This window comes from Salvelinus fontinalis, chromosome 7 (genome assembly GCF_029448725.1).
Source record: "Salvelinus fontinalis isolate EN_2023a chromosome 7, ASM2944872v1, whole genome shotgun sequence".
NCBI lineage: Eukaryota > Metazoa > Chordata > Actinopteri > Salmoniformes > Salmonidae > Salvelinus > Salvelinus fontinalis.
Window position 1 is genome coordinate 54354495 of NC_074671.1, and position 24412 is coordinate 54378906.

The 24412-nt window shown below is 41.5% G+C and overlaps 1 protein-coding gene across 1 annotated transcript; it reads left to right on the forward strand.

The window, feature by feature from the left end:
- Positions 1-4970: 4970 nt before the first annotated feature.
- Positions 4971-23482, forward strand: LOC129859718 (zinc finger protein 271-like). Its single transcript, XM_055929817.1, has 2 exons — positions 4971-5400; positions 20264-23482. The coding sequence occupies exons 1-2, from the start codon at positions 5323-5325 to the stop codon at positions 22286-22288; spliced, it is 2103 nt and encodes a 700-aa protein (XP_055785792.1). The 5' UTR covers positions 4971-5322; the 3' UTR covers positions 22289-23482.
- Positions 23483-24412: the final 930 nt, after the last annotated feature.

The window sequence follows — 24412 nt, forward strand, 5'->3', positions numbered from 1 at the left end:
TTGTTTTTTCAACCCAAACAAATGCCTGTATTATTCAATCATAACTCAAAGTATAATACTGTATCAGTCCATTGTTTTTATTTTTATATTTAAGTATTTCTAGACAAACAATATAAACCACCATAGACATCCTTGTATCCACAGCCTTGTCCATGTGTGAGTGGGTGCATGTTCCAGCCCTGTGTTTATCAGACAGGGGCAGGCTATAGAAAGGGAAACATACAGTGGGGAGAACAAGTATTTGATACACTGCCGATTTTGCAGGTTTTCCTACTTACAAAGCATGTAGAGTTCTGTCATTTTTATCATAGGTACACTTCAACTGTGAGAGACGGACTCTAAAACAAAAATCAAAAAAATCACATTGTATGATTTTTAAATAATTAATTTGCATTTTATTGCATGACATAAGTATTTGATACATCGGAAAAGCAGAACTTAATATTTGGTACAGAAACTTTTGTTTGCAAGTACAGAGATAATACGTTTCCTGTAGTTCTTGACCAGGTTTGCACACACTGCAGCAGGGATTTTGGCCCACTCCTCCATACAGACCTTCTCCAGATCCTTCAGGTTTCGGGACTGTCGGTGGGCAATACGGACTTTCAGCTCCCTCCAAAGATTTTCTATTGGGTTCGGGTCTGGAGACTGGCTAGGCCACTCCAGGACCTTGAGATGCTTCTTACGGAGCCACTCCTTAGTTGCTCTGGCTGTGTGTTTCGGGTCGTTGTCATGCTGGAAGACCCAGCCACGACCCATCTTCAATGCTCTTACTGAGGGAAGGAGGTTGTTGGCCAAGATCTCGCGATACATGGCCCCATCCATCCTCCCCTCAATACGGTGCAATCGGCCTGTCCCCTTTGCAGAAAAACATCCCCAAAGAATGATGTTTCCACCTCCATGCTTCACGGTTGGGATGGTGTTCTGGGGTTGTACTCATCCTTCTTCTTCCTCCAAACACGGCGAGTGGAGTTTAGACCAAAAAGCTCTATTTTTGTCTCATCAGACCACATGACCTCCCATTCCTCCTCTGGATCATCCAGATGGTCATTGGCAAACTTCAGACGGGCCTGGACATGCGCTGGCTTGAGCAGGGGGACCTTGCGTGCGCTGCAGGATTTTAATCCATGACGGCGTAGTGTGTTACTAATGGTTTTCTTTGAGTCTGTGGTCCCAGCTCTCTTCAGGTCATTGACCAGGTCCTGCTGTGTAGTTCTGGGCTGATCCCTCACCTTCCTCATGATCATTGATGCCCCACGAGGTGAGATCTTGCATGGAGCCCCAGACCGAGGGTGATTGAGCGTCATCTTGAACTTCTTCCATTTTCTAATAATTGTGCCAACAGTTGTTGCCTTCTCACCAAGCTGCTTGCTTATTGTCCTGTATCCCATCCCAGCCTTGTGCAGGTCTAAAATTTTATCCCTGATGTCCTTACACAGCTCTCTGGTCTTGGCCATTGTGGAGAGGTTGGAGTCTGTTTGATTGAGTGTGTGGACAGGTGTCTTTTATACAGGTAACGAGTTCAAACATGTGCAGTTAATACAGGTAATGAGTGGAGAACAGGAGGGCTTCTTAAAGAAAAACTAACAGGTCTGTGAGAGCCAGAATTCTTACTGGTTGGTAGGTGATCAAATACTTATGTCATGCAATAAAATGCAAATTAATTACTTAAAAATCATACAATGTGATTTTCTGGATTTTTGTTTTAGATTCCGTCTCTCACAGTTGAAGTGTACCTATGATAAAAATTACAGACTTCTACATGCTTTGTAAGTAGGAAATCCTGCAAAATCGGGAGTGTATCAAATACTTGTTCTCCCCACTGTATGTAGCTACAAACCTTAATTAAAACTATAACAAGGGGCTCACTCCGCTATTATTTTACTTATACTGTGGTGTTATAGTTTAGTAATTACATTTAGCTTTTTCAGAGGATGCGTAACAATCAATGGAAGACCCTGAGCAGAAAAAGTCAGCCAGACGACATGAAGGAGTGCAGAGATGCACAGCCATCTGCAGATGGCCAAAAAGGGACATCTTGTACACCATTGAAACAAGCAAAACTACAACCAGGAGGACCACACACCTCACAAAGCTGACTTAATCACCTTGTATTTGACTTCATAGAGGATGTGCAACCCTTTTCACTAGTAGAGGTGCCTTCATTCCGCAAGCTAGTAGAAGGAATCAGTGGGGGAGAAAGGTCATGTGTAGAAAGTCCTTCCTAGCTCGCTCATAAATTTATTAATCGAAATCACGGATAGCCTCTTATCCGCTCGTCATTCCCTTATGCCATACTTTCTACATCTCAATTATCAGTAGAAACCACATTTGTTTAATAACCTCTACAGGAACGGTATCCACCCCACGGGACGGTGAAGCTAACGTAGGCTAATGTGATTATTATGAGGTTGTAAGTGACATGATAATTTCCCAGGTTATAGATATATCTGATTTGGGCAGAAAGCTTAAATTCTTGTTAATCTAATGGCACTGTCCAATTTACAGTAGCTATTACAGTAGAATAATACCATGCTATTGTTTGAGGAGAGTGCACAATTATGAACTTAAAAATATGTTAATAAACCAATTAGGCACATTTGGGCAGTCTTGCGACAACATTTTGAACAGATATGCAATGCTTCATTGGATTAGTCTAAAACTTTGCACATACACTGCTGCCATCTAGTGTCCAAAATCTAAATTGCGCCTGGGTTGTAATAATACATTATGGCCTTTCTCTTGCGTTTCAAAGATGATGATGATACAACAACAATTTATTTTTATTTTTTATTATCTTTTACCAGATCTAATGTGTTATTCTCCTACATTAATTTCACATTTCCACAAAGTTCAAAGTGTTTCCTTTTAAATGGTATCAAGAATATCCATATCCTTGCTTCAGGTCCTGAGCTACAGGCAGTTAGATTTGGGTATGTAATTTTAGGCGGGAGAAAAAAAGGGTTGGATCCTTCTATCTATATACACTGCTCAAAAAAATAAAGGGAACACTTAAACAACACAATGTAACTCCAAGTCAATCACACTTCTGTGAAATCAAACTGTCCACTTAGGAAGCAACACTGATTGACAATAAATTTCACATGCTATTGTTCAAATGGAATAGACAAAAGGTGGAAATTATAGGCAATTAGCAAGACACCCCCAATAAAGGAGTGGTTCTGGAGGTGGTGACCACAGACCACTTCTCAGTTCCTATGCTTCCTGGCTGATGTTTTGGTCACTTTTGAATGCTGGCGGTGCTCTCTCTCTAGTGGTAGCATGAGACGGAGTCTACAACCCACACAAGTGGCTCAGGTAGTGCAGTTCATCCAGGATGGCACATCAATGCGAGCTGTGGCAAAAAGGTTTGCTGTGTCTGTCAGCGTAGTGTCCAGAGCATGGAGGCGCTACCAGGAGACAGGCCAGTACATCAGGAGACGTGGAGGAGGCCGTAGGAGGGCAACAACCCAGCAGCAGGACCGCTACCTCCGCCTTTGTGCAAGGAGGTGCACTGCCAGCGCTCTGCAAAATGACCTCCAGCAGGCCACAAATGTGCATGTGTCAGCATATGGTCTCACAAGGGGTCTGAGGATCTCATCTCGGTACCTATTGGCAGTCAGGCTACCTCTGGCGAGCACATGGAGGGCTGTGCGGCCCCACAAAGAAATGCCACCCCACACCATGACTGACCCATCGCCAAACCGGTCATGCTGGAGGATGTTGCAGGCAGCAGAACGTTCTCCACTGCGTCTCCAGACTCTGTCACGTCTGTCACGTGCTCATGTGCTCAGTGTGAACCTGCTTTCATCTGTGAAGAGCACAGGGCGCCAGTGGCGAATTTGCCAATCTTGATGTTCTCTGGCAAATGCCAAACGTCCTGCACGGTGTTGGGCTGTAAGCACAACCCCCACCTGTGGACGTCGGGCCCTCATACCACCCTCATGGAGTCTGTTTCTGACCGTTTGAGCAGACACATGCACATTTGTGGCCTGCTGGAGGTCATTTTGCAGAGCGCTGGCAGTGCACCTCCTTGCACAAAGGCGGAGGTAGCGGTCCTGCTGCTGGGTTGTTGCCCTCCTACGGCCTCCTCCACGTCTCCTGATGTACTGGCCTGTCTCCTGGTAGCGCCTCCATGCTCTGGACACTACGCTGACAGACACAGCAAACCTTTTTGCCACAGCTCGCATTGATGTGCCATCCTGGATAAACTGCACTACCTGAGCCACTTGTGTGGGTTGTAGACTCCGTCTCATGCTACCACTAGAGTGAGAGCACCGCCAGCATTCAAAAGTGACCAAAACATCAGCGGAACTGAGAAGTGGTCTGTGGTCACCACCTGCAGAATCACTCCTTTTTTGGGGGTGTCTTGCTAATTGCCTATAATTTCCACCTTTTGTCTATTCCATTTGCACAACAGCATGTGAAATTTATTGTTAATCAGTGTTGCTTCCTAAGTGGACAGTTTGATTTCACAGAAGTGTGATTGACTTGGAGTTACATTGTGTTGTTTAAGTGTTCCCTTTATTTTTTTGAGCAGTGTATATATATTTTACAATTATTTAACTAGGCAAGTCAGTTAAGAACAAATTATATCAGCAATGTTTTTTAAAAAGGTGGCAAATGAGGCTGAATGAACTGTTTCGCTGTCAGACAAGGCTCCGCTGATAGGCTGGTGTAGTGGTGGTAATGATTCACTCCATGGTGCTGAAAAGAAAGCTCTGCTGTTGGGACAGATTTATGTAGGCCCTCACAGTTTGTGGGCACCTTTTGTCACCGTTATAATGCAATGAATGTATTGCTTTGTGTTGTGTAGTGGTTTGGGGGGTTTGCCTCACCAAAATGTACAAGCTAATATCAACACCGTCTCTCATTGACTTCTCTAAACCCAACAAACCCCGGCCATGTCAGCCTCGTTTGCTTCACAAGCTTTCTTGGAAGTCTCGCGATGTTTCGCATCTGGTTTTAGAAAATCAATACTCTGCATTCAGACGTAAAGTGAAACATATGCAAGCATTTTACGACACTTTGTTCTCAGTCGGTAGTTAGGCTTGCTGCGTTTTCTTGTTCTTTTTTAACGGTAACACGTTCTGACGTGAGAGAGGAATACCAGACAGTGGATAGACGTGCAACAGCACAACAACGGTCGTGTGAGAATTTTTTTCTCCCACTTTGAATCAAATCTAACCAAAAGCTTCAATTTGCTACCTGCAAAAGCAGACAAAAATATTGTGTATAGAATAGAACAGCAGACTTGGTTGGTTTGCAGCCTCTGGTTTTACCCGCAACCCTTCTGTTGGGATACAAAACACACCATCGAAAATGGCGGAACTTGAGAACGCAGGACTGCCCCAAACAATGCAGGAGACCCGAGATGAAGAGGAGCCGGGCAATTCAAAGGTAACATAATGACGCTGAGACTCCAATTTTTCACTTCAAAAGTATGCCAAACAAAAACCATCGATTGCAAAGTTAAACAAACCATACAACTCTTTGCTCAATAACTACTTTTAACAATTTCCACTGAAGATTTTACAAAAACACATTTACTCGGAACACTACAGATAACGTTTGTTAACAGAATGACAGTATAATCTCCATCAGTTTGTGACCACGTTCTCCAATACATACACATATATATATATATATATATATACAGTATATATATATTCCGCTTATTGAACTACAGTAAGTGAATTGGATTAACACCCAGTAACATAATGATGGTAACAGAATGACATCATGGGTCCCTGATCTGTACTATACAGAAATCCATAATTATGAATGTCATTCTCTTCATGTTGATGCATCCTGAGTACACAAAAGGTAGAAAAATGTAATGTCTTCCTTTGCATGTTTGGGTATTCTACACACTGGCTATTCTTCTGAGTTCCTTCCCCAAACAAGACCACCTTTGGTTGATCTGGACCAGACCAAATCTGTACCTATCATAAACATCTATGTTTCACAAGTTTGGACATTAAAGTACAGCATGGTAGTGTAGAGTACAGTATAGTTCAGGAGAGTACACAGTAAATTATACTGAACTTTAGTGTACTAAACTCTACTGTGCAGTACTCTATTGTACCGGACTATACTCTGCCCTACTTTTATTTTACTGTACTGTCCAAACCTGTGAAACAGACATCTGATTAGTTCAGATTTGGACTGACCAAATCTCAGCTTCTTTTCAACGTCCAGGGTTGGTTGGTGCTCAGTGGGTGAGGATGCTGATTACAGTAAATGGAAAGAGAGGAGTCTAATCTGTAGGTGTCAGTAAGTGCAGGGGTAGTTAACATTATCTGGAGAGAGAGACAGGGAGAGGGAGGGGTTGTCCAGACTTCACAATCTTGCTTTGACAACTACCTGACAGAAAGAGAAAGTAGGTCTAGCTTTACTTCTGTGAGCTTAGAAAATATCTTAAAGATATGTGGGTTTTTGGTGACAGACTTACTTGCATTTACAGAAGGCAAATCATTTCTGCAAAACTACATTTAAATGTTGATATTAGTTGGCAAGTGTCTTTACACATGATTGTGTTTTTATGGATTTCTAATACATTTGATGACTTTCTGCTAGATGTTTTCTAAGACCCCTTTTCCATCTGTTTGACCAGTGTCTGAACAAACAGAGTAGAAACTAAAATGGACAACTAGAAAAAGCTCAAACCAAGTTTATTCCACTCTCTGGGTGCTTTAGCTGCAGACGCAACATACAGGTCACACAAGCATATATTTATACCTTCCACCTAGGCAAGTCATCTCCTTGCATGTCGTAAGATAAACAATCCTTCTCTGTTAGGCAGAAACACAGTAGATTCCTCTTACTGGTATTGTCATGGCTTGCCTATGATCCTCATGGGTGTGGAAGTGTGTGTATGTGAGATAGGACTGTAATCAGGTGGTCTTTGGGGTGGGCCCCCGTGGCCCCCCTCCCAGCCAGTGTCTTCTCTCTTCAACTGTTGATCTTATCTCGAGTGGAGTTCCACATCCCCCATGGTCCTAGTTCCAAAGCAACTGGCCTGCCTTATCAGGAACTGAAACAAGACTGTTTGTCTTTGCCTCCTTGCTCAGGAATATTCATATTCAGCAACAAGTTTGAACAGAATATTAACTTTCTGAATATGAACTTTCTGCACTTCCCCTTTTCACACTGTAACTTTCCATACACAACGTTCCTATTCACACTTCATTGACTCCCAACATATTCGAATCCAAGTTCGAATCCAACAGTCTCTCCTTTTTGAATAGTATCTCCATACTGTTTAACATTTTATATAAACGTTGACATTACTTATAAATGAACATCAAATAAAACATTCTTATTCCCACATTTGTTTTATATGTTCACACCTCAGATTTATGGCCTCTGGTTATATAATCTGATTCCATGGCATAAGGCCCTGGCCTCAAAATTCTAATCACACTCTTACTTCCCCCCTATCTGCCACTACCCCTCCTATTGGAGGTTTTGATTTCTCTTCTTCCTTTGGCTTCCTTTGAGAGTGATGGCAAAAGACCTGAAAAGAAAACACACAATGAGCTGCATTAGTAATGCTTTAAGCTATGCATAATCATATATGGCAAAAACCGACGTTAGATTACATGACGGGTGGCGCAGTGGTCGGGTGGCGCAGTGGTCTAGGGCACTGCATCACAGTGCTAGCTGCGCCACCAGAGTCTCTGGGTTCGCGCCCAGGCTCTGTCGCAGCCGGCCGCAACCGGGAGGTCCGTGGGGCGACGCACAATTGGCATAGCGTCGTCCGGGTTAGGGAGGGTTTGGCCGGTAGGGATATCCTTGTCTCAGTATGTAAAATGTAATAAAATGTATGCACTCTACTGTAAGTCGCTCTGGATAAGAGCGTCTGCTAAATGACTAAAATGTAAATGTAAATGACGTTTCCCACTCTCCCATAGCCTGGGCCTATACCTTCGGGAAACTGTTCTGCTTGGGACTACAAAAATGAAGGCTTTATACACCTCCTCATGCTTGTACCCAGACATTCCCCTCAGGCTACAGGTTTACAGGAGGTGTTCCCATGCCTGGCTGTTTGGAATGGTGGAAAGATAAGTGGTGTTGGGAGAGTGTCCAACTGTACAAAACTCTGAGTGACATGTTTCTTAATCACACCCTGCAGGAGATGCGTTGCTACTAACACAGATAACTTCCCTTCTTGTGAGGTGGCTTCCTGTATGCAGGGATCTGTGGCTAGTCTTCAAAAATGTGCCTTCCTCGATGAAACCCTCACTAAAAGTTGATAATAGCGTCTGAAATGACAACATTATCCCTGCTACTACAGTGGTTGCTCCACTAAAAGTTTTGTGATTATGCTGCGGTACTTTGTGGTAATTTGTGGTTTAGTACGGTACCCTGCATCACCACTTCATTGCTCCAGACCAGCGCAAGGGGGAGTTAGAGCACTGATTATGCTTTTGGGTCCTACTGTGTCTGACAATGCATGGGTGACATAAACCTAAATAGAAACTGATAATTGTGCACGACTAAAACTGTTGTTACACTAAGGTTTTTATTTTGTTAGGATTATTTTGCTCATACTGTAGTACTGTAGGGCACTCCCGACCGGTCATGTTGTACAATACCTGAGTGGCGCAACGGTCTAAGACACTGCATAGCAGTGCAAGCTGTGTTGCTACAGATGTTGGTTCAATACCCGTGCCGGCCTCAACTGGGAGACCCATGAGATGACTGAAGGTTTTTGGTTTTTCTCCCTCTAAAAAACATAAATAAATCATTCTAAATAACAAACTGGCTTTATTTAAAAATGAGTAACAATGTCTCACCCCATGTTCAAGAATAGCCTTTTTCTAACTAATTTTACATTATTTGAAAACAAAATAATCTCAAATCAAATTTTTTAAACAAAGCGATTATTAATTTAGAATGATATAAAAGACCCTCGGATATTCTCACAGATATTATTAACCCTGTTATTAGCATGTGAACGTTTATTGGTCATGGTTCCCAAGTGGAGCAAAATGGGATGGCCTTGCAGTTCTCCAGCTGTATCAACTGAATTACAGAAATATTGGAACAAAGTTGTCTAATGAAGGTAAACAAATTGTTGCTTTCTGGAAAATACTCTTTTAACTTTTTTGGGATAGGGGGCAGTATTTTCACGTCCAGATGAAAAGCGTGCCCAAAGTAAACTGCCTGTTTCTCAGGCCCAGAAGCTAGGATATGCATATAATTGGTAGATTTAGATAGAAACTTTTGAGTGTGTTCTAAAACTGTTAAAATCATGTCTGTGAGTATAACAGAACTAATATGGCAGGCGAACCCTGAGTACAAACCATCCCCCATTTTTTTTTTCAGCTTTCCACTGTTTCAATGCCTTGAACTTGAATTATAAGCCCAAGTCCTCACAAATTGCAGTTCCTAGGGCTTCCACTAGATGTCAACAGTCTTTAGAATAAGTTTCAGGCTGGTTTTTAGAAAAATGACCTAGAAATTTGAGTTTTTCTAGGTGTCTCCCATTTTGGCTTTAGTGATTCCAAGCACGTGGAGGAAAGCGTGTTCTTTGTTGTTTATCTCCGGTAAATACAATAACGATTCTCCGTCTGAAATTGTATTGTTTATTTGCGTATTAGGATACCTAAGGATTTATTATAAACGTTGTTTTACTTTTTCGTTAAAGTTTATGGGATTCATTTTGTATGCATTTTGACGGAGGGAAACTGAGTGGATTATTGATTGATGCGCGCCAGCTTAACTGAGTTTTTATGGATATAAAAAAGAACATTATCGAACAAAAGGACCATTTGTGATGTTTATGGGACATGTTGGAGTGCCAACAGAAGAAGATCTTCAAAGGTAAGGCATGAATTAAATCATTATTTCTGAGTTTTGTGTCGCGCCTGGCGGGTTGAAATATGATTGTCATGTGTTTGTTTGATGGGGTGCTGTCCTCAGATAATCGCATGGTATGCTTATGCCGTAAAGCCTTTTTGAAATCTGACACCTTGGCTGGATTAACAAGAAGTTAAGAACAAATTATTATTTACAAGGACAGCCTACTCCTTCCTCCCCGTCGGGGAATTGAACCCCGGTCTCCCGCGTGCCCGCACAACACAGGGATTCTTTAGCTAAATAGCCCAGTACTGTAGCCTACTCCCGACCATCACGTTGTACAGCGCCATATTTTCCGTTCCATCCTAACGGAAACCCAGAGGGTATTAATCAACTGATTTCAGCAAAATTTCTTAAAATCACTCCCATATACTTACATTTTTTTTCAATTGTATTCTCTAGTAAAGCCACTATTGAAGACTATCAAATGCTTCTCAAAGATGGTGGTCAAACTAGTACTAACTAGTAATAATGGTACCAGTGGTTGGCACTTAAATAACGTGCCATAGTATTATGTGGCACCACGCAAGCTTTGCTGCAGTACGCTGCAACTTTTAAAGGACGAACCCCTGTACCACCATGTGAAGAGAGATGAACACAGGCGCATACACACACACACACACACACACACACACACACACACACACACACACACACACGATAACATGAGCGCTATACACACACACACACACACACGATAACATGAGCGCTATACACACATGTGCACATGTATTTTGTATTTTAGAGTAGTGGCCTGAGGGCACACACTTAATGTGTTATGAAATCTGTTGTGAATGTAATGTTTTTAAAATGGCATAACACACTTAATTTTGCTGGACCCCATAATAAATACAAATGGTCCTGGTATGCATGACATTCAACTTATCCTCATAGTAGTCTCAATATTGTGCTCAGTTAGTTGTCTTTCCTTTACTGTGAGCTCTCCCCTGTACCACTACACAAAGAGGAGTGGTATCATTCCCCAGAGACTTTATTACCTACTAACTTCATCTATGAGCCATGCAGATCTTTGCCATTGTCACATTCAATTATTCTTTCCCAATAACATTAATGCCTTGGTTTTTGGGGACTCCATAGAATGCACTGATATCGGTCCTGACACCTGACCCGTGACTCCCCCATCATATCATTTGCGCTGATTAAATTCTATCTCTGTCACTAGTTCAGCCCCTAAACAAGTTTATAAGTATGCCTTCATCTATTCATATACCTCTTCCCCCTGACGCTTGACCATGAGAATAGTTTGGTTCCCATATTAATTCCTCGTGGTCTGCTGGTGTCTAAAACTTCCCTGACCACTTCACTCCTTTAGGGCATCACTGGTGAATATAACCTATTCTTACGCGATGGCAATTCCCAAATCAAAGTCAAATCAAATGTTATTGGTCACATACACATGGTTAGCAGATGTTATTTCGAGTGTAGTGAAATGCTTGTGCAGTGTAGCAATATCAACAAGTAATCTAACAATTCCACAACAACCACCTAATACACACAAATGTAAGTAAAGGGATGGAATAAGAATATGTACATAAATATATGGATGTGCAATGACTGAGCGGCATAGGCAAGATGGTATAGAATACAGTATATACATATGGGATGAGTAATGCAAGATATGTAAACATCATTATTAAAGTGGCATTAATAAAGTGACTAGTGATCCATTTGTTAGAGTGGCCAATGATTTCAAGTCTATATAGGCAGCAGCCTCTCTGTTAGTGATGGCTGTTTAACAGTCTGATGGCCTTGAGATAGAAGCTGTTTTTCAGTCTCTCGGGCACAGCTTTGATGCACCTGTTCTGACCTCGCCTTCTGGATGGTAGCGGGGTGAACAGGCAGTAGCCCGGGTGGTTGTAGGCTGTGATTTATCTTTTGGGCCTTGCTGTGACATTGGGTGCTGTAGGTGTCCTGGAGGCAGGTCATTTTACCCCGGAGATCCCTCTGGAGAGCCCTGCGGTTATGGGCGGTGCAGTTGCCGTACTAGGCGCTGATACAGCCCGACAGGATGCTCTCATTTGTGCATCTGTAAAAGTTTGTGGGATTTAGGTGACAAGTCAAATTTCTTCAGCCTCCTGAGGTTGAAGAGGCGATGTTGCGCCTTCTTCACCACACTCTGTGTGGGTGGACCATTTCAGTTTGTCCGTGATGTGTACGCCTAGGAACTTATAACTTTCCACCTTCTCCACTACTGTCCCGTCAATGTGGATAGGGGGGGTGCTCCCTCCGCTCTTTCCTGAAGTCCACGATCATCTCCTTTGTTTTGTTGACGTTGAGTGAGAGGTTGTTTTCCTGACACCACCGCCCACAACCGCAGGGCTCTCCAGAGTGATCACCGGGGCAATCTCTCTGTGGGTGTAACAGAACTGATATGGCAGGTGAAACCCTGAGGAAAATCCATCCAGGAAGTGGGATATTTTTGATGTGTGTAGTTTTCAATTGAATGCCTATAGAGTATCTAATTGGTTAGGACCCAGATTGCAGTTCCTATGGCTTTCACTAGATGTCAATAGTCTTTAGACATTGTTTCAGGCTTGTTTTCTGAAAAATTAGGAAGAATGAGAGCATTCTTCCAGTGGACTAGAATGAAGCAGAGCTCCTTTGTGTGTGTGACCGATTGCGCGACCTTCGTTCTTTTTCCTTTCTATTGAATACGCTATTGTTTGGTTGAAATTATCGATTATTTAGACAGCAGACAACCTGAGGATTAATTATAAACATCGTTTGACATGTTTCGACGAACTTTACCGGTACTATTAGGATGTATTCATCTGCATGTTGTGACCGCCATTGAGCCAGTGGATTACTGAACAAAACGTGCCAACAAAACAGAGTTTGTGGGACATAAAGAGGAACTTTATCGAACAAAACTAACATTTATTGTGTAACAGGGACTCTTGTGACTGCAACCAGAGGAAGCTCATAAAAAGTAGGTATTTAATTTTATCGCTTTCTGACTTTCGTGACTCCTCTACTTGGCTTGAAAATGCTTTCGTAAGCGGGGCACTGTCATCAGATAATCGCATGGTATGCTTTCGCCGTTAAGCCTTTTTGAAATCTGACACAGCGGCTGGATTAACAAGAAGTTCATCTTTAAGCCGATGTATAACACTTATATTCATAATAAACATTCATAAAAAGATACATCTGTATTTTGAATTTGGCGCTTTGCAATTTCACCGGATGTTGTCGAGGTGGGTCGCTAGTGGAACGCCTGCGCCAGAGAGGTTAACCTGTTTGGGATAAGGGACAGCATTTTCATGTTTGGATGAAAAGCGTGCCCAAAGGAAACTGCCGGCTACTCAGTCCCAGTTGCTAATATATGCATATTATGAGTAGATTTGGACAGTAAACATTCTGAAGTTTCTAAAACTGTTTGAATGATGTCTGTGAGTATAACAGAACTCATATGGCAGGCGAAAACCTGAGAAAAATCCAACCAGGAAGTGGGGAATCTGAGGTTTGTAGTTTTTCGACTCTTGGCTTATCGAATACACAGTGTCTATGGGGTCATATTGCACTTCCTAAGGCTTCCACTAGATGTCAACACACTTTAGAACCTTGTTTGATGCTTCTACTGTGAAGTGGGGGCGAATGAGAGGGGATTGAGTAAGGTCTCTCCCAGAGTGCCATGAGCTGACTATGCGCGTTCACGTGAGAGTTAGCTTGAGTTCCATTGCATTTCTGAAGACAAAGGAATTCTCCGGTTGGAACATTATTGAAGATTTATGTTAAAAACATCCTAAAGATTGATTCTATACTTCGTTTGACATGTTTCTACGGACTGTAACGGAACTTTTTCACTTTTCGTCTGCACCTAGTGATCGTGTGTCATGAATTTGGATTACTGGGCTAAATGCGCAAACAAAAAGGAGGTATTTGAACATAAAGATTAACTTTATCGAACAAATCAAACATTTATTATGGAACTGGGATTCCTGGGGAGTGCATTCTGATGAAGATCATCAAAGGTAAGTGAATATTTATAATGCTATTTCTGACTTCTATTGACTCCAACATGGCGGATATCTGTTTGGCTTGATTTGTTGTCTGAGCGCCATACTCAGATTATTGCATGGTTTGCTTTTTCCGTAAAGTTTTTTTGAAATTTGACACAGGGGTTGCATTAAGGAGAAGTATATCTTTAATTCTGTGAATAACACTTGTATCTTTTATCAATGTTTATTATGAGTATTTCTGTAAATTGATGTGGCTCTGCAAATTCACGGGATGTTTTGGAGGCAAAGCCAAATGCAAACTGAGGTTTTTGGATATAAATATGAACTTGATCGCACAAAACATACATGTATTGTGTAACATGTTGTCCCGGGAGTGTCATCTGATGAAGAATATCAGAGGTTAGTGATTCATTTTATCTCTATTTCTGCTTTTTGTGACTCCTCTCTTTAGTTGGAAAATCGCTGTATGCTTTCTGTGACTAGTTGCTGACCTAACATAATGATATGTTCTGCTTTCGCCGAAAAGCTTTTTTGAAATCGGACACTGTGGTTGGATTAACGAGAAGTTTATCTTTAAAATGGTGTCTAATACTTGTATGTTTGAGAAATTTAAATTATGAGATTTCTGTTGATTTGAATTTGGCGGCCTGCAATTTCATTGGCTGTTGGCGAGGGGTTCCCAGACAGGTTAAAGAGCAGTGATACTATCAAGAGCAGTGTGCGGGTTTCTTCTTTTTTCAAATTTTATTCAACTGTTACCATGCATCTACAAAAAGGAGAGCTCAGATGTGCGAATGCCTTTTTGAATTTAGAATATGACGGAATAAAATGTCTCACAAAATTGAAAAGCCCTAGTGTTTTCCTGAGTGTGCTATGAGTGTTTGGTCGGTCCAGAGAATTCATTGTCTCTACTCGATCGCGTGTAATGTGCTTTGTGCCTTTTGAAATCGAAACCCCCAGATATGTTACCTCCTGTTTTGCCAATTGGGCTTTCTTATATGATGCTTTGTGACCTTGCTCTGCCAAACAGTTTACTATTGTTGTAAGGTCTTGCATATGAGTTTCTTTGTCTTTTTACGCCAACAACAAATCTATGTACAGTACCAGACGGAACCCTCAAATGTACACTATTTTTTTTTTTTGATTTTTTGTTGTTGTTGCTGTGTGTTACAAAGTTGGGCTGTTTGTAAATCCCATTGGTGCCCTTGCCCACATAAACTGCTCCCTCTGACATCAAAATCCGGACCAGTGTCGTGACTCCTACACAGCCAACTGCACTGACCAAAATCAGTTTTTCATGTCAAGCACGTTGTACTAGGGCTGGGCGGTATACCGTATTTTACTATATACCAGTATTGATGCACAGATCGATTTGGGTTTTTACTTTACCTTCTATAACGGTATTTGAACGTTTTGGTTTGTTAAATTTGATACACCGTGTCCATTTTTATAGTTTACTCCACTACTTGATTCATCCCTCTCCGCTCTCTCTCTCTCCATGCTGCTTTCCACCCAGACCTAGTCCCACCCTGTTACTCAAGGAGAACATTTGTTGTTGCTTGAACACAATACACTTTCGTTCAGTCTGCATGGTCAATGCAACACATGCAACAATGTTGATGACAACAATGTTGCTTCCACTGATCTTAATATAAATCCACAAGAGGTCTATAATTACAATATCAGTTTGTGTTTCTTACATCTGCAAACAGCTAGTTAGTATTTTCTTAGCAAGTTAAGCTAAATCGTGTCAGCCACTAATGCTAATCTCTAGTTAGCTGGCTAACTAGCTAATAAAGTACTGAGTCAGAGCAACCGTAGCTAGCTAATACAGCCTGTTACCAGTGCTGGTGGAGGCCTAAATCAGCATGTTGTTTATGCAACATTATCTTATAAATCAAAGAGGAATAGGCAAAGCATGAATATGTTGGCTATATGAATAAAGATTTTAATGTAGCCAAAGATTATAGGGTCCCCAAGCAAACACGGAACATCACTTTGGTTCCTACCCTGTCACAAGAACTCGCCCATGGCATTTTCATTCGTTGTCATGTCAAACAACACTGTATTCAAAGTGCCCACTATAATTTATATTTTAACTATATAATTATAATAAATGTTCTGATTCCAAAAGTTCACCCAAGTGTTTATCTAAATCGCAATTGCAACATTTGGTTAAAAATAAGGCCTAGTATTTTTGCCCATATCGTGGCAGTGTGGAAATGATCTCACATGAGTGCAGGAAATGCAGAAATTTATGGAAATGCAGGAAATTATTTTAGGTTGATGTTGAATTGAACAGTAAAACAACCTGAATGGAGAAAGACCCATTGAAATCATTTAGAATTTATGTGTTGCCATCCTAAGGTCACGTACTACTCATAAAGCAAGTTTAGCACTTTTATTAATCAAAAACATAAAATACCATCCAATACCGTCAAGTTTCTAAAGTGCCATGGTATTTTGGCCATATCACCCAGCACTACGATTCTGCACTACGATGTACCATTCTGAGTCTGAGGGAATGGATGCCAAAAGGTCTGCCAAATCTGCTACTACTTGTGATTTTCACTGCATGTTTGTTTATGCTGTGAAAACTCACTTTAAAATGCAATTTTAGTCCTTTCTTTACTGGAAATAAAGGGCTGTTGCATCTGGCTGGTCCTCGTACCTCTATTTCTTAGCTAACTAGGCAAGTCAGTTAAGGACAAATTCTTATTTACAATGACGGCTATGCCTGGCTCTAGTAATATTGCCACCGATTTCTCAGCCTCCGGTTTAATAGGATATTGCTTTATCGGTGGCAGTGGATGTACCTCCACCACAACAGGCTTGCAGCCTTCAATCAGACCGAAATCTAATAGGGGATGATCCTGAAACAACTATTGCTCTGCTTTCACCGTCTGTACCAATTTTAATTTGGTATCTTTTGAGAATCCACTCCCCTAGCTTTTCGCAGAGATTATCCAACCCCAACATTGGTTCCACACCCGTCGCCATGTAAAATTAGCATGGTATTGTTACTGATGCTATGATATAGGACATGGGTAATAGTTGTATCGCTTTCGATTCCGCCTGTTACCCCGCTGAATGTGCTACTTTTTCCCCCCCGTCGCAAATTTAGCTAATTTCTCATCGTGAGGAATCAGTGATATTTGAGCGCCTGTATCTACTAGGAAGCTGTGTTTGACGTAGCCTCCTACATCTCCTTCCACATAGAAACCGTTATCTTGTTGAACCACAATTGACTGCAGAGGCCAGATATACAGTACCAGTCAAAAGTTTGGACACCTACTCATTACAGTTTATTTTTTTAACATTTTTTCCCCTATTTGCTACATTGTAGAATAATAGTGGTGTGTCAACTTTTGACTGGTACTTTATATAACAAAATATTCCTAACTGCTGTTAAGAATCCCTCAGTTTTGTCATTCGTGGACGCTCGGTCACTCATTCTACCCTGTTTCCCCCAGAAACTGATACATTCGTGTCCCTCCTTTACTGGGTCTGGTGCTTCTTTCATAATACTACGCATTTGGCTCACGCTCAGTGGCTGATGGTGATGCTGAATTTGGATCTGTACTTGGGGCTGCGCGTCAGCTGGGATAGGATTATCCTTCCCTGGTAATATTTGTCTCGTATAATACTTAACCCGAGGTCGCATGCGTTCGTACTGGACACACATCTCTATGATTACCCGGATCATGCTGATCCACTATCCAGGACTACTATGTCCGGGCTCGTAATGTGCCCGTCCTCCGCGTCTTGCAACCCATACCGCTATTTTTCCCCTTTTAAGAGAGGGGTATAACGGTGGCACACTAGATGTACCTGTTTCACTTTGTAGCCTGCGGCGAACGGTGGAGGAGTGGCAATGGCATATACAAGTATGTTGATACTATTGAAGCGAAACCATGACTTGTTTAATTTGCTTTTGTCTATCCTCAAGGGCTCCCTCCAATTCCTGATATTTATTTTTATATTTTTTTACTCTATTCTAACGCATTAGCCAATTCCTGCTTCTGTTCATCTAATCTGTGCACCCGCCCTTCGGATATGCCTAGTTTTTTTTTATTGCTCCATTTTACCTGGCAGGTTTTTATTTTTGACCTTTTTTCCATTTTTATCCTCTGCTGATAACGTGCCATGGTTAGGATACCTGTGTATTGTGGTCTGAACCGTTCTTTGATGTCAGTGTTCCACAATACGATGGCATCCATACACTCTTGGCTGGATTTAAACTGTCCATCGACGGGATGTGTACCAGTTTTGCCTGATTTTTGGCTAACTTTCCTCACCACTTATTTGATTCTTGGTGCTGTTAGTATGCCTTTTTCAACTCTTCTAATGCTTTGGTAACATTCTCCCTTTCCGCCCCTCCTGCTCCGGGAGTCTCCTGGCCTCCGGACACCATATCAGGTATTATTGGCTCCGCGCCACCCCCAACGGTGTTTAGATTTCTGTACCCACGGTTCTAAAACCCAACTTCTATTACTGACTTTCCCAAGGCAGTGATGCCCACTCCCCCGGAGAGTAGTAACAGTGTAGGCACTTAATTATTTGTCACTCGTCCTAACAGTTTTGGTGCTGGATGACACTGTGTTGTATGTCCAATTCACCACAGACTATTGTGGATGACTCACCATGGAGGGAGCCGCCCTCCAGAATTTACAGGCAACCTTCTATCACCATCCACATTCCCACTCACTGACAATGTTTCATCTTTAAGCACAGATATCTGCTATTCTCCACCGTGTGCACTTCGTGCTTTTCTCCTCCTACATGGACTACTTCTCTACATCTTACTGTACTAGTATACAAGAATGACAATTTATCCATACACACACTTTATGGCCACCACGGCTGGGGCTTTCACCCCCCCTGGGACTTTCGTCCCACTTACGGATCTCTCAGGGAACCAACCCCACCCGGGACCTATCCTACACGAAATCTACCCTTCACCGTGGGGTCGCCCACGGATCTCGCAGGGACCCAACTCCACTCTGGACCTATCCTCGCAGAACATACCCTACCCCTATGACTGTTCGTAACACAATGGGACTACTGAAGAAAGGTTTCCTAGGCCCGTATCCTATAATATGTGTTCAGCCTACGACTCTCATCTCCACAAGATGTCAGAATGAGTGGAAACAGGTGTAGGAACTGTGCCTACCTTGTTGTTGGTGTCGGCTCCTGCTCCACTGAATCGGACTCTCCAGTTCGACTGTAAATCGCGGTGAATCACTAGCAACATCAACTGTTAAATTCTGAAACTCAAATGGATGACTAGAAAAAGCTCAAACCAAGTTTATTCCACCCTCTGGGTGCTTTAGCTGCAGACGCAACATACAGGTCACACAAGCATATATGTATACCTTCTATGTATACCTTCCGACTAGGCAAGTCATCTCCTTGCATGTCTAAGATAAACAATTTTTCTATTTTAGGCAGAAACACAGTAGGCTCTTACTGGTATTGGCATTGCCTGCCTAATTCTATGATCCTCATGGGTGGGGAAGTGTGTGTATGTGAGATAGGACTGTAATCAGGTGGTCTTTGGGGTGGGCCCCTGTGGCCCCCTTCCCAGCCAGTGTCTTCTCTCTTCAACTGTTGACCTTATCTCGAGTGGAGTTCCACATCCCCCATGGTCCTAGTTCCAAAGCAACTGGCCTGCCTTATCAGGAACTGAAACAAGACTGTTTGTCTTTGCCTCCTTGCTCAGGAATATTCATATTCAGCAACAAGTTTGAACAGAATATTAACTTTCTGAATATGAACTTTCTGCACTTCCCCTTTTCACACTGTAACTTTCCATACACAACGTTCCTATTCACACTTCATTGACTCCCAACATATAAATGTCTTATACGTGTAAAGTAATAAATACATTCTAGTATGGTAATAAGTATATTTCAAGCTAGAATCCAACACCAAAAATCAAAGCCTTTCCTTATTCCTAATTTTTTGGATGGAAAATGGTTGAACATTTGATATGCCTTAATTTCTGAACTATAGGCTCTTAACTTTCATTTGACACCTCATATGCTAGTGATCAATGGGCTTTTTACATAGAAAGGTCCACTACTACTACTGTCAATGAACCTTCTCTAGCCTAGATCACAAGCCAATGCAATCAATATGCTATATCATGGTGATCTCTAAGCCCAATGACAAACAACAAATCAGCATTATCATGTTGATACTGCTAGCTATTTCAAATGATTAGCCCTAGCTTCTACTCTAAAGATGTATAGACATAAGTCATTTGTTTAGCTATTTATTGTATATGCTATATATTCCAATTTGGACTTTAGCCATAATGAAACATAGATAATATAGCCTATTACAAAATGTTGTTTTAGAGAACAGTGACTATAGGCCTAATAGTAATTATGCTATTTTAAATGTATTTCCAGGCAGAGGACATGGACACCTCAGAAGACCTGCAAGATGACAACCTGATTGAGCGGGAACACTTCCACAGTTCTAATAATGAACAACAAGATGGACATTTGGCAGTTAGGAGGAATGTAATATTAGAACGAACAAAATTCAACCAAAGACAACAAGAAGCAGGAGAGACAGCTGATGATTTTATCTCTGCACTTCATTGTTTGTCACAACATTGCGGTTATGGAGCTCTGCTCAGTGAGATGATAAGAGACAGACTAGTCATGGGCTTACGTGACAAAAGACTGTCCGAGCAATTACAAATGGACCCAGAAATAACACTGGATGAAGCTGTCACATGCATTCGTCAAACTGAACTTTTGGAAAAGGAACAGGACCTGCCAGAGAATAACTTCAAAGCTGCCAGCAGTGCAGCAAATGTAGACAGTGTGCTTTCACATAGCAAACATCAATGCCCAGCCAATACCCAGTGCCAATCGGAGAAGAATCGAAACTCAGAAAGACCACAACAACCCCAAACAACGCAGGAGAATGGAGAGGAGCCCCAAGATACTGGTGGCACTGATGAGTGGATTGAGGGTTTCAATCCTGGAGGAGAGAAGCCTCACTACTGCTCCGACTGCAGTAAGAGCTTTAGAAAAGTGAGGGATCTTATAAGACACCAGCGAACACATACAGGAGAGAAGCCTCACCACTGCCCTGATTGTGAACAAAGTTTTGCTCGATTAGATCGTCTTAAGTCACACCAACTAACACATACAGGAGTGAAGGCTCACCAATGCCCTGATTGTGACAAAAGTTATTCTCAATCTTATCATTTGAAAAGACACCACCAGCGGAAGCATATGAAAGAGAAATACTTCCACTGCAATCATTGTGAGGAACTTTTCTCCAGACCTAAAGATCTAAAAACACACATGCATGTACATGCTGGAGAAAAGGCATACCTTCAGCAAGAAACTCATACAGGTAAGAAGCCTTACCACTGCTCCGAAATAAACCAGTGCTCCGACTGTGGGAAGAGCTTTCGACAAGTGGGGGATCTTAAAAGACACCAACGAACGCATACTGGAGAGAAGCCTTACCACTGCCCTGATTGCGACAGAGGTTTCGGTCGATTAGATCGTCTTAAGTCACACCAGCTAACACATACAGGAGTGAAGGCTCACCAATGCCCTGACTGTGACAAAAGTTATTCTCAATCGTATCATTTGAAAAGACACCACCAGCGGAAGCATATGAAAGGGAAATACTTCCATTGCAATGTTTGTGAGGAACTTTTCTCCAAACCAGAAGATCTAAAAACACACATGTATGTACATGCTGGAGAAAATGCATACCTTCCACAAGACACTCATGCAGGAAAGAAACCTTACCACTGTTCAAGGTGTGATAAAAGATTTCCTGACATGGCAAAACTAAGATCACACCTTCCAGTACATACTGGAGACCTTGCATTCCACTGTTCTGACTGTGGAAAGTGTTTCCTGAACAAGGCAAAGTTTGAAAGACATCAAAGAACACACACTGGAAGTGTACTATACCTTTGCACTGACTGCGGGGAGGGTTTTACAAATATGCAACAGTTGGAAAGGCACCAGCGAATGCACACTGGCGAGAAACCATACCACTGCACTGATTGTGGGAAGAGTTTTGCTCTTGAAAAAACATTTAAGTGTCACAAGCAAGCACACAAGTTCAAACTCTCTGGAGAAAGAGCAGCCTATCCTTGCTCAGAATGTGGAAATACTTTTTCTCGTTCATGTGACGTGATGACTCATGTGAGACGGGTGCATAATAAAGAGAGACCTTTCCAGTGCTCCTGCTGTGGAAAAAGATTTTTCCAAAAGAACTCTCTTACAATACACATGAGAAGTCACACTGGAGAGAAACCGTACCACTGTTCAGACTGTGGACAAAGCTTCTCCCAAATTAACGACAGAAAACGTCACCAGAAGAGGCAACACTCTGGAGAGGAGACGACCTCTATTCTGCAGTCTGAAAAGAAAAGTCACAGATACACTCAATAAGAAAGGACTACTACAACAAAGACACAAAAATGCAATATAGTAACAGTATCACTGTGTTATTGCTGATTTTTTTTTTTTTTTTTTACTTTTGTCAAACACATTTTTTTTTTAAATGAATAGTCAACTTTATTTTTTAAATCACTGTTTTTAAAATGTCTTATCACTCTACTAGTTTACACCCTGCATAAATGGTATTTATCAATCCTCCCCTGTACCTAAAGCATTCCATAAGGCCAAACAACCAAATGGGTAATTATTTGCCCAGTTGAACTACCCAAAATACTATAAACAAAGATTACAACTGTTGTAAATATGGGCTATTAGAACTAAGGTGAATATCAGCAATGTGATCATCAGAGTATAAATAATTTACAAGCCAAGATGTATTGAATAATTTGGGAAATAAAATCTAAAAACAACAATTTGTCAGTATTCAAACTGGAGAACAGTTATTAGATGTCCATGTTATTCAGGTTGGCATGTACTCTCTTATTTCTTACCTCTAAAAGAGCGGTCAGATGATAACGGTAGCTACTGCCAGTTGGAAAAAAAAGAAAGAAAAAAAAAGAAAAAAAAAATCCCCCCCAATTTTTTAAGTGTCTTTAATCCTAAAAGCCTTTTCCACATTTCTTGCATGAGTATGGTCTGACTCCTGTGTGCACTTGCATGTTGGCTGCGACATGAATGGCTTGGCTGAATCTTTTCCCGCTGACATCACAGCTGAAAGGCTTCTCTCATGGACTCGCCTTTTGAGATCATTGATGAGTTGAAAGTCTCCCACAGCCACTCCGCTTGTGTGGTTTTCTCACCTGTATTGATCAGCTCATGTATTTTAAGAGATTAATTTGTAATAAGTCTCTTTCCACAACAGTCCTAAACATTGGGCTTCACTCCAGTGTGTAATTTCTGGTGATATTCAGAAGTAGCTTTATGGAGAAGTTTTTCCGCATGTGAAACAAATGTATATGTTTTTCCTGTGTGAATTCATCCATGTGTTTTTAGAGAACTGATGGAGCTGAAGCCCTTCAAACATATCTCACAGCTGAAAGGTTTTGGTTGTCTCATTCCTTGAGTGTGTTAACCATTACATGTGTGTGAGAGCTTGTGTATTCTCAGTTGATAATTGTAATAAATTCTTTACACATACAGTGGGGTCTGTAATAATAACTCTATAAAATAAATAACTCATACTGAGCTATATTCTATGCAAAAAAAGTGTGAAATTATTTTATACTAATACAATTGCTTAGAGAAAGATTTTGTTTAACAAGTAATACTTTCTCTCAAAGGTAGGGGTCAACATTTTTTACACCCCTAAACATACTTAAAAATAAAGTAGTTCAAATGTTGTATTTGGCCCCATATTCCAAGCACGCAATGATCAAAGCTTGTGACTCTACAAACTTGTAGGATAGATTAGCAGTTTGTTTTATGACATTTTTTTATGTAACCTTTATTTAACTAGGCAAGTCAGTTAAGAACAAATTCTTATTTACAATGACGGCCTACCAAAAGGCAAAAGGCCTCCTGCTGGGACGGTGGCTGGGATAAAAAAATATATAAATATTGGACAAAATGCACATCACAACGAGAGACCACACTACATAAAGAGATACTTAAGACGACCACATAGCAAGGCAACAACGTTTTAGTTGTTTCAGATTATTTTGTGTCCAATAGAATTGAATGGTAAATGATGTAATGACAATCACGGATGACAAAGGGAAAACCAGCCACGTCGCGGACAGGTCTCGCTTCCGGACAAGCTAAACACCTTCGCCCGCTTTGAGGATAACACAGTGCCACCGATGCGGCCCGCTACCAAGGACTGCGGGCTCTCCTTCTCTGTGGCTGACATGAGTAAGACATTTAAGTGTGTTAACCCTCGCAAGGCTGCCGGCTCAGAAAGTTCTTTGTTTCTGGCCACTTTGAGCCTCTAATCGAACCCACAAATGCTGATGCTTCAGATACTCAACTAGTCTAAAGAAGGCCAGTTTTATTGCTTCTTTAATCAGAACAACAGTTTTCAGCTGTGCTAACACAATTGCAAAAGTGTTTTCTAATGATAAATTAGCCTTTCTAAAATGATAAACTTGGATTAGCTAACACAATGTGCCATTGGAA

Bases quoted from the DNA above. Each gene is read 5' to 3' on its own strand.
- LOC129859718 (XM_055929817.1), top strand. From the start codon at position 5,323: ATGGCGGAACTTGAGAACGCAGGACTGCCCCAAACAATGCAGGAGACC. The intron at 5,401-20,263 runs GTAACATAATGA...ATGTATTTCCAG, and splicing joins AGGAGCCGGGCAATTCAAAG to GCAGAGGACATGGACACCTC.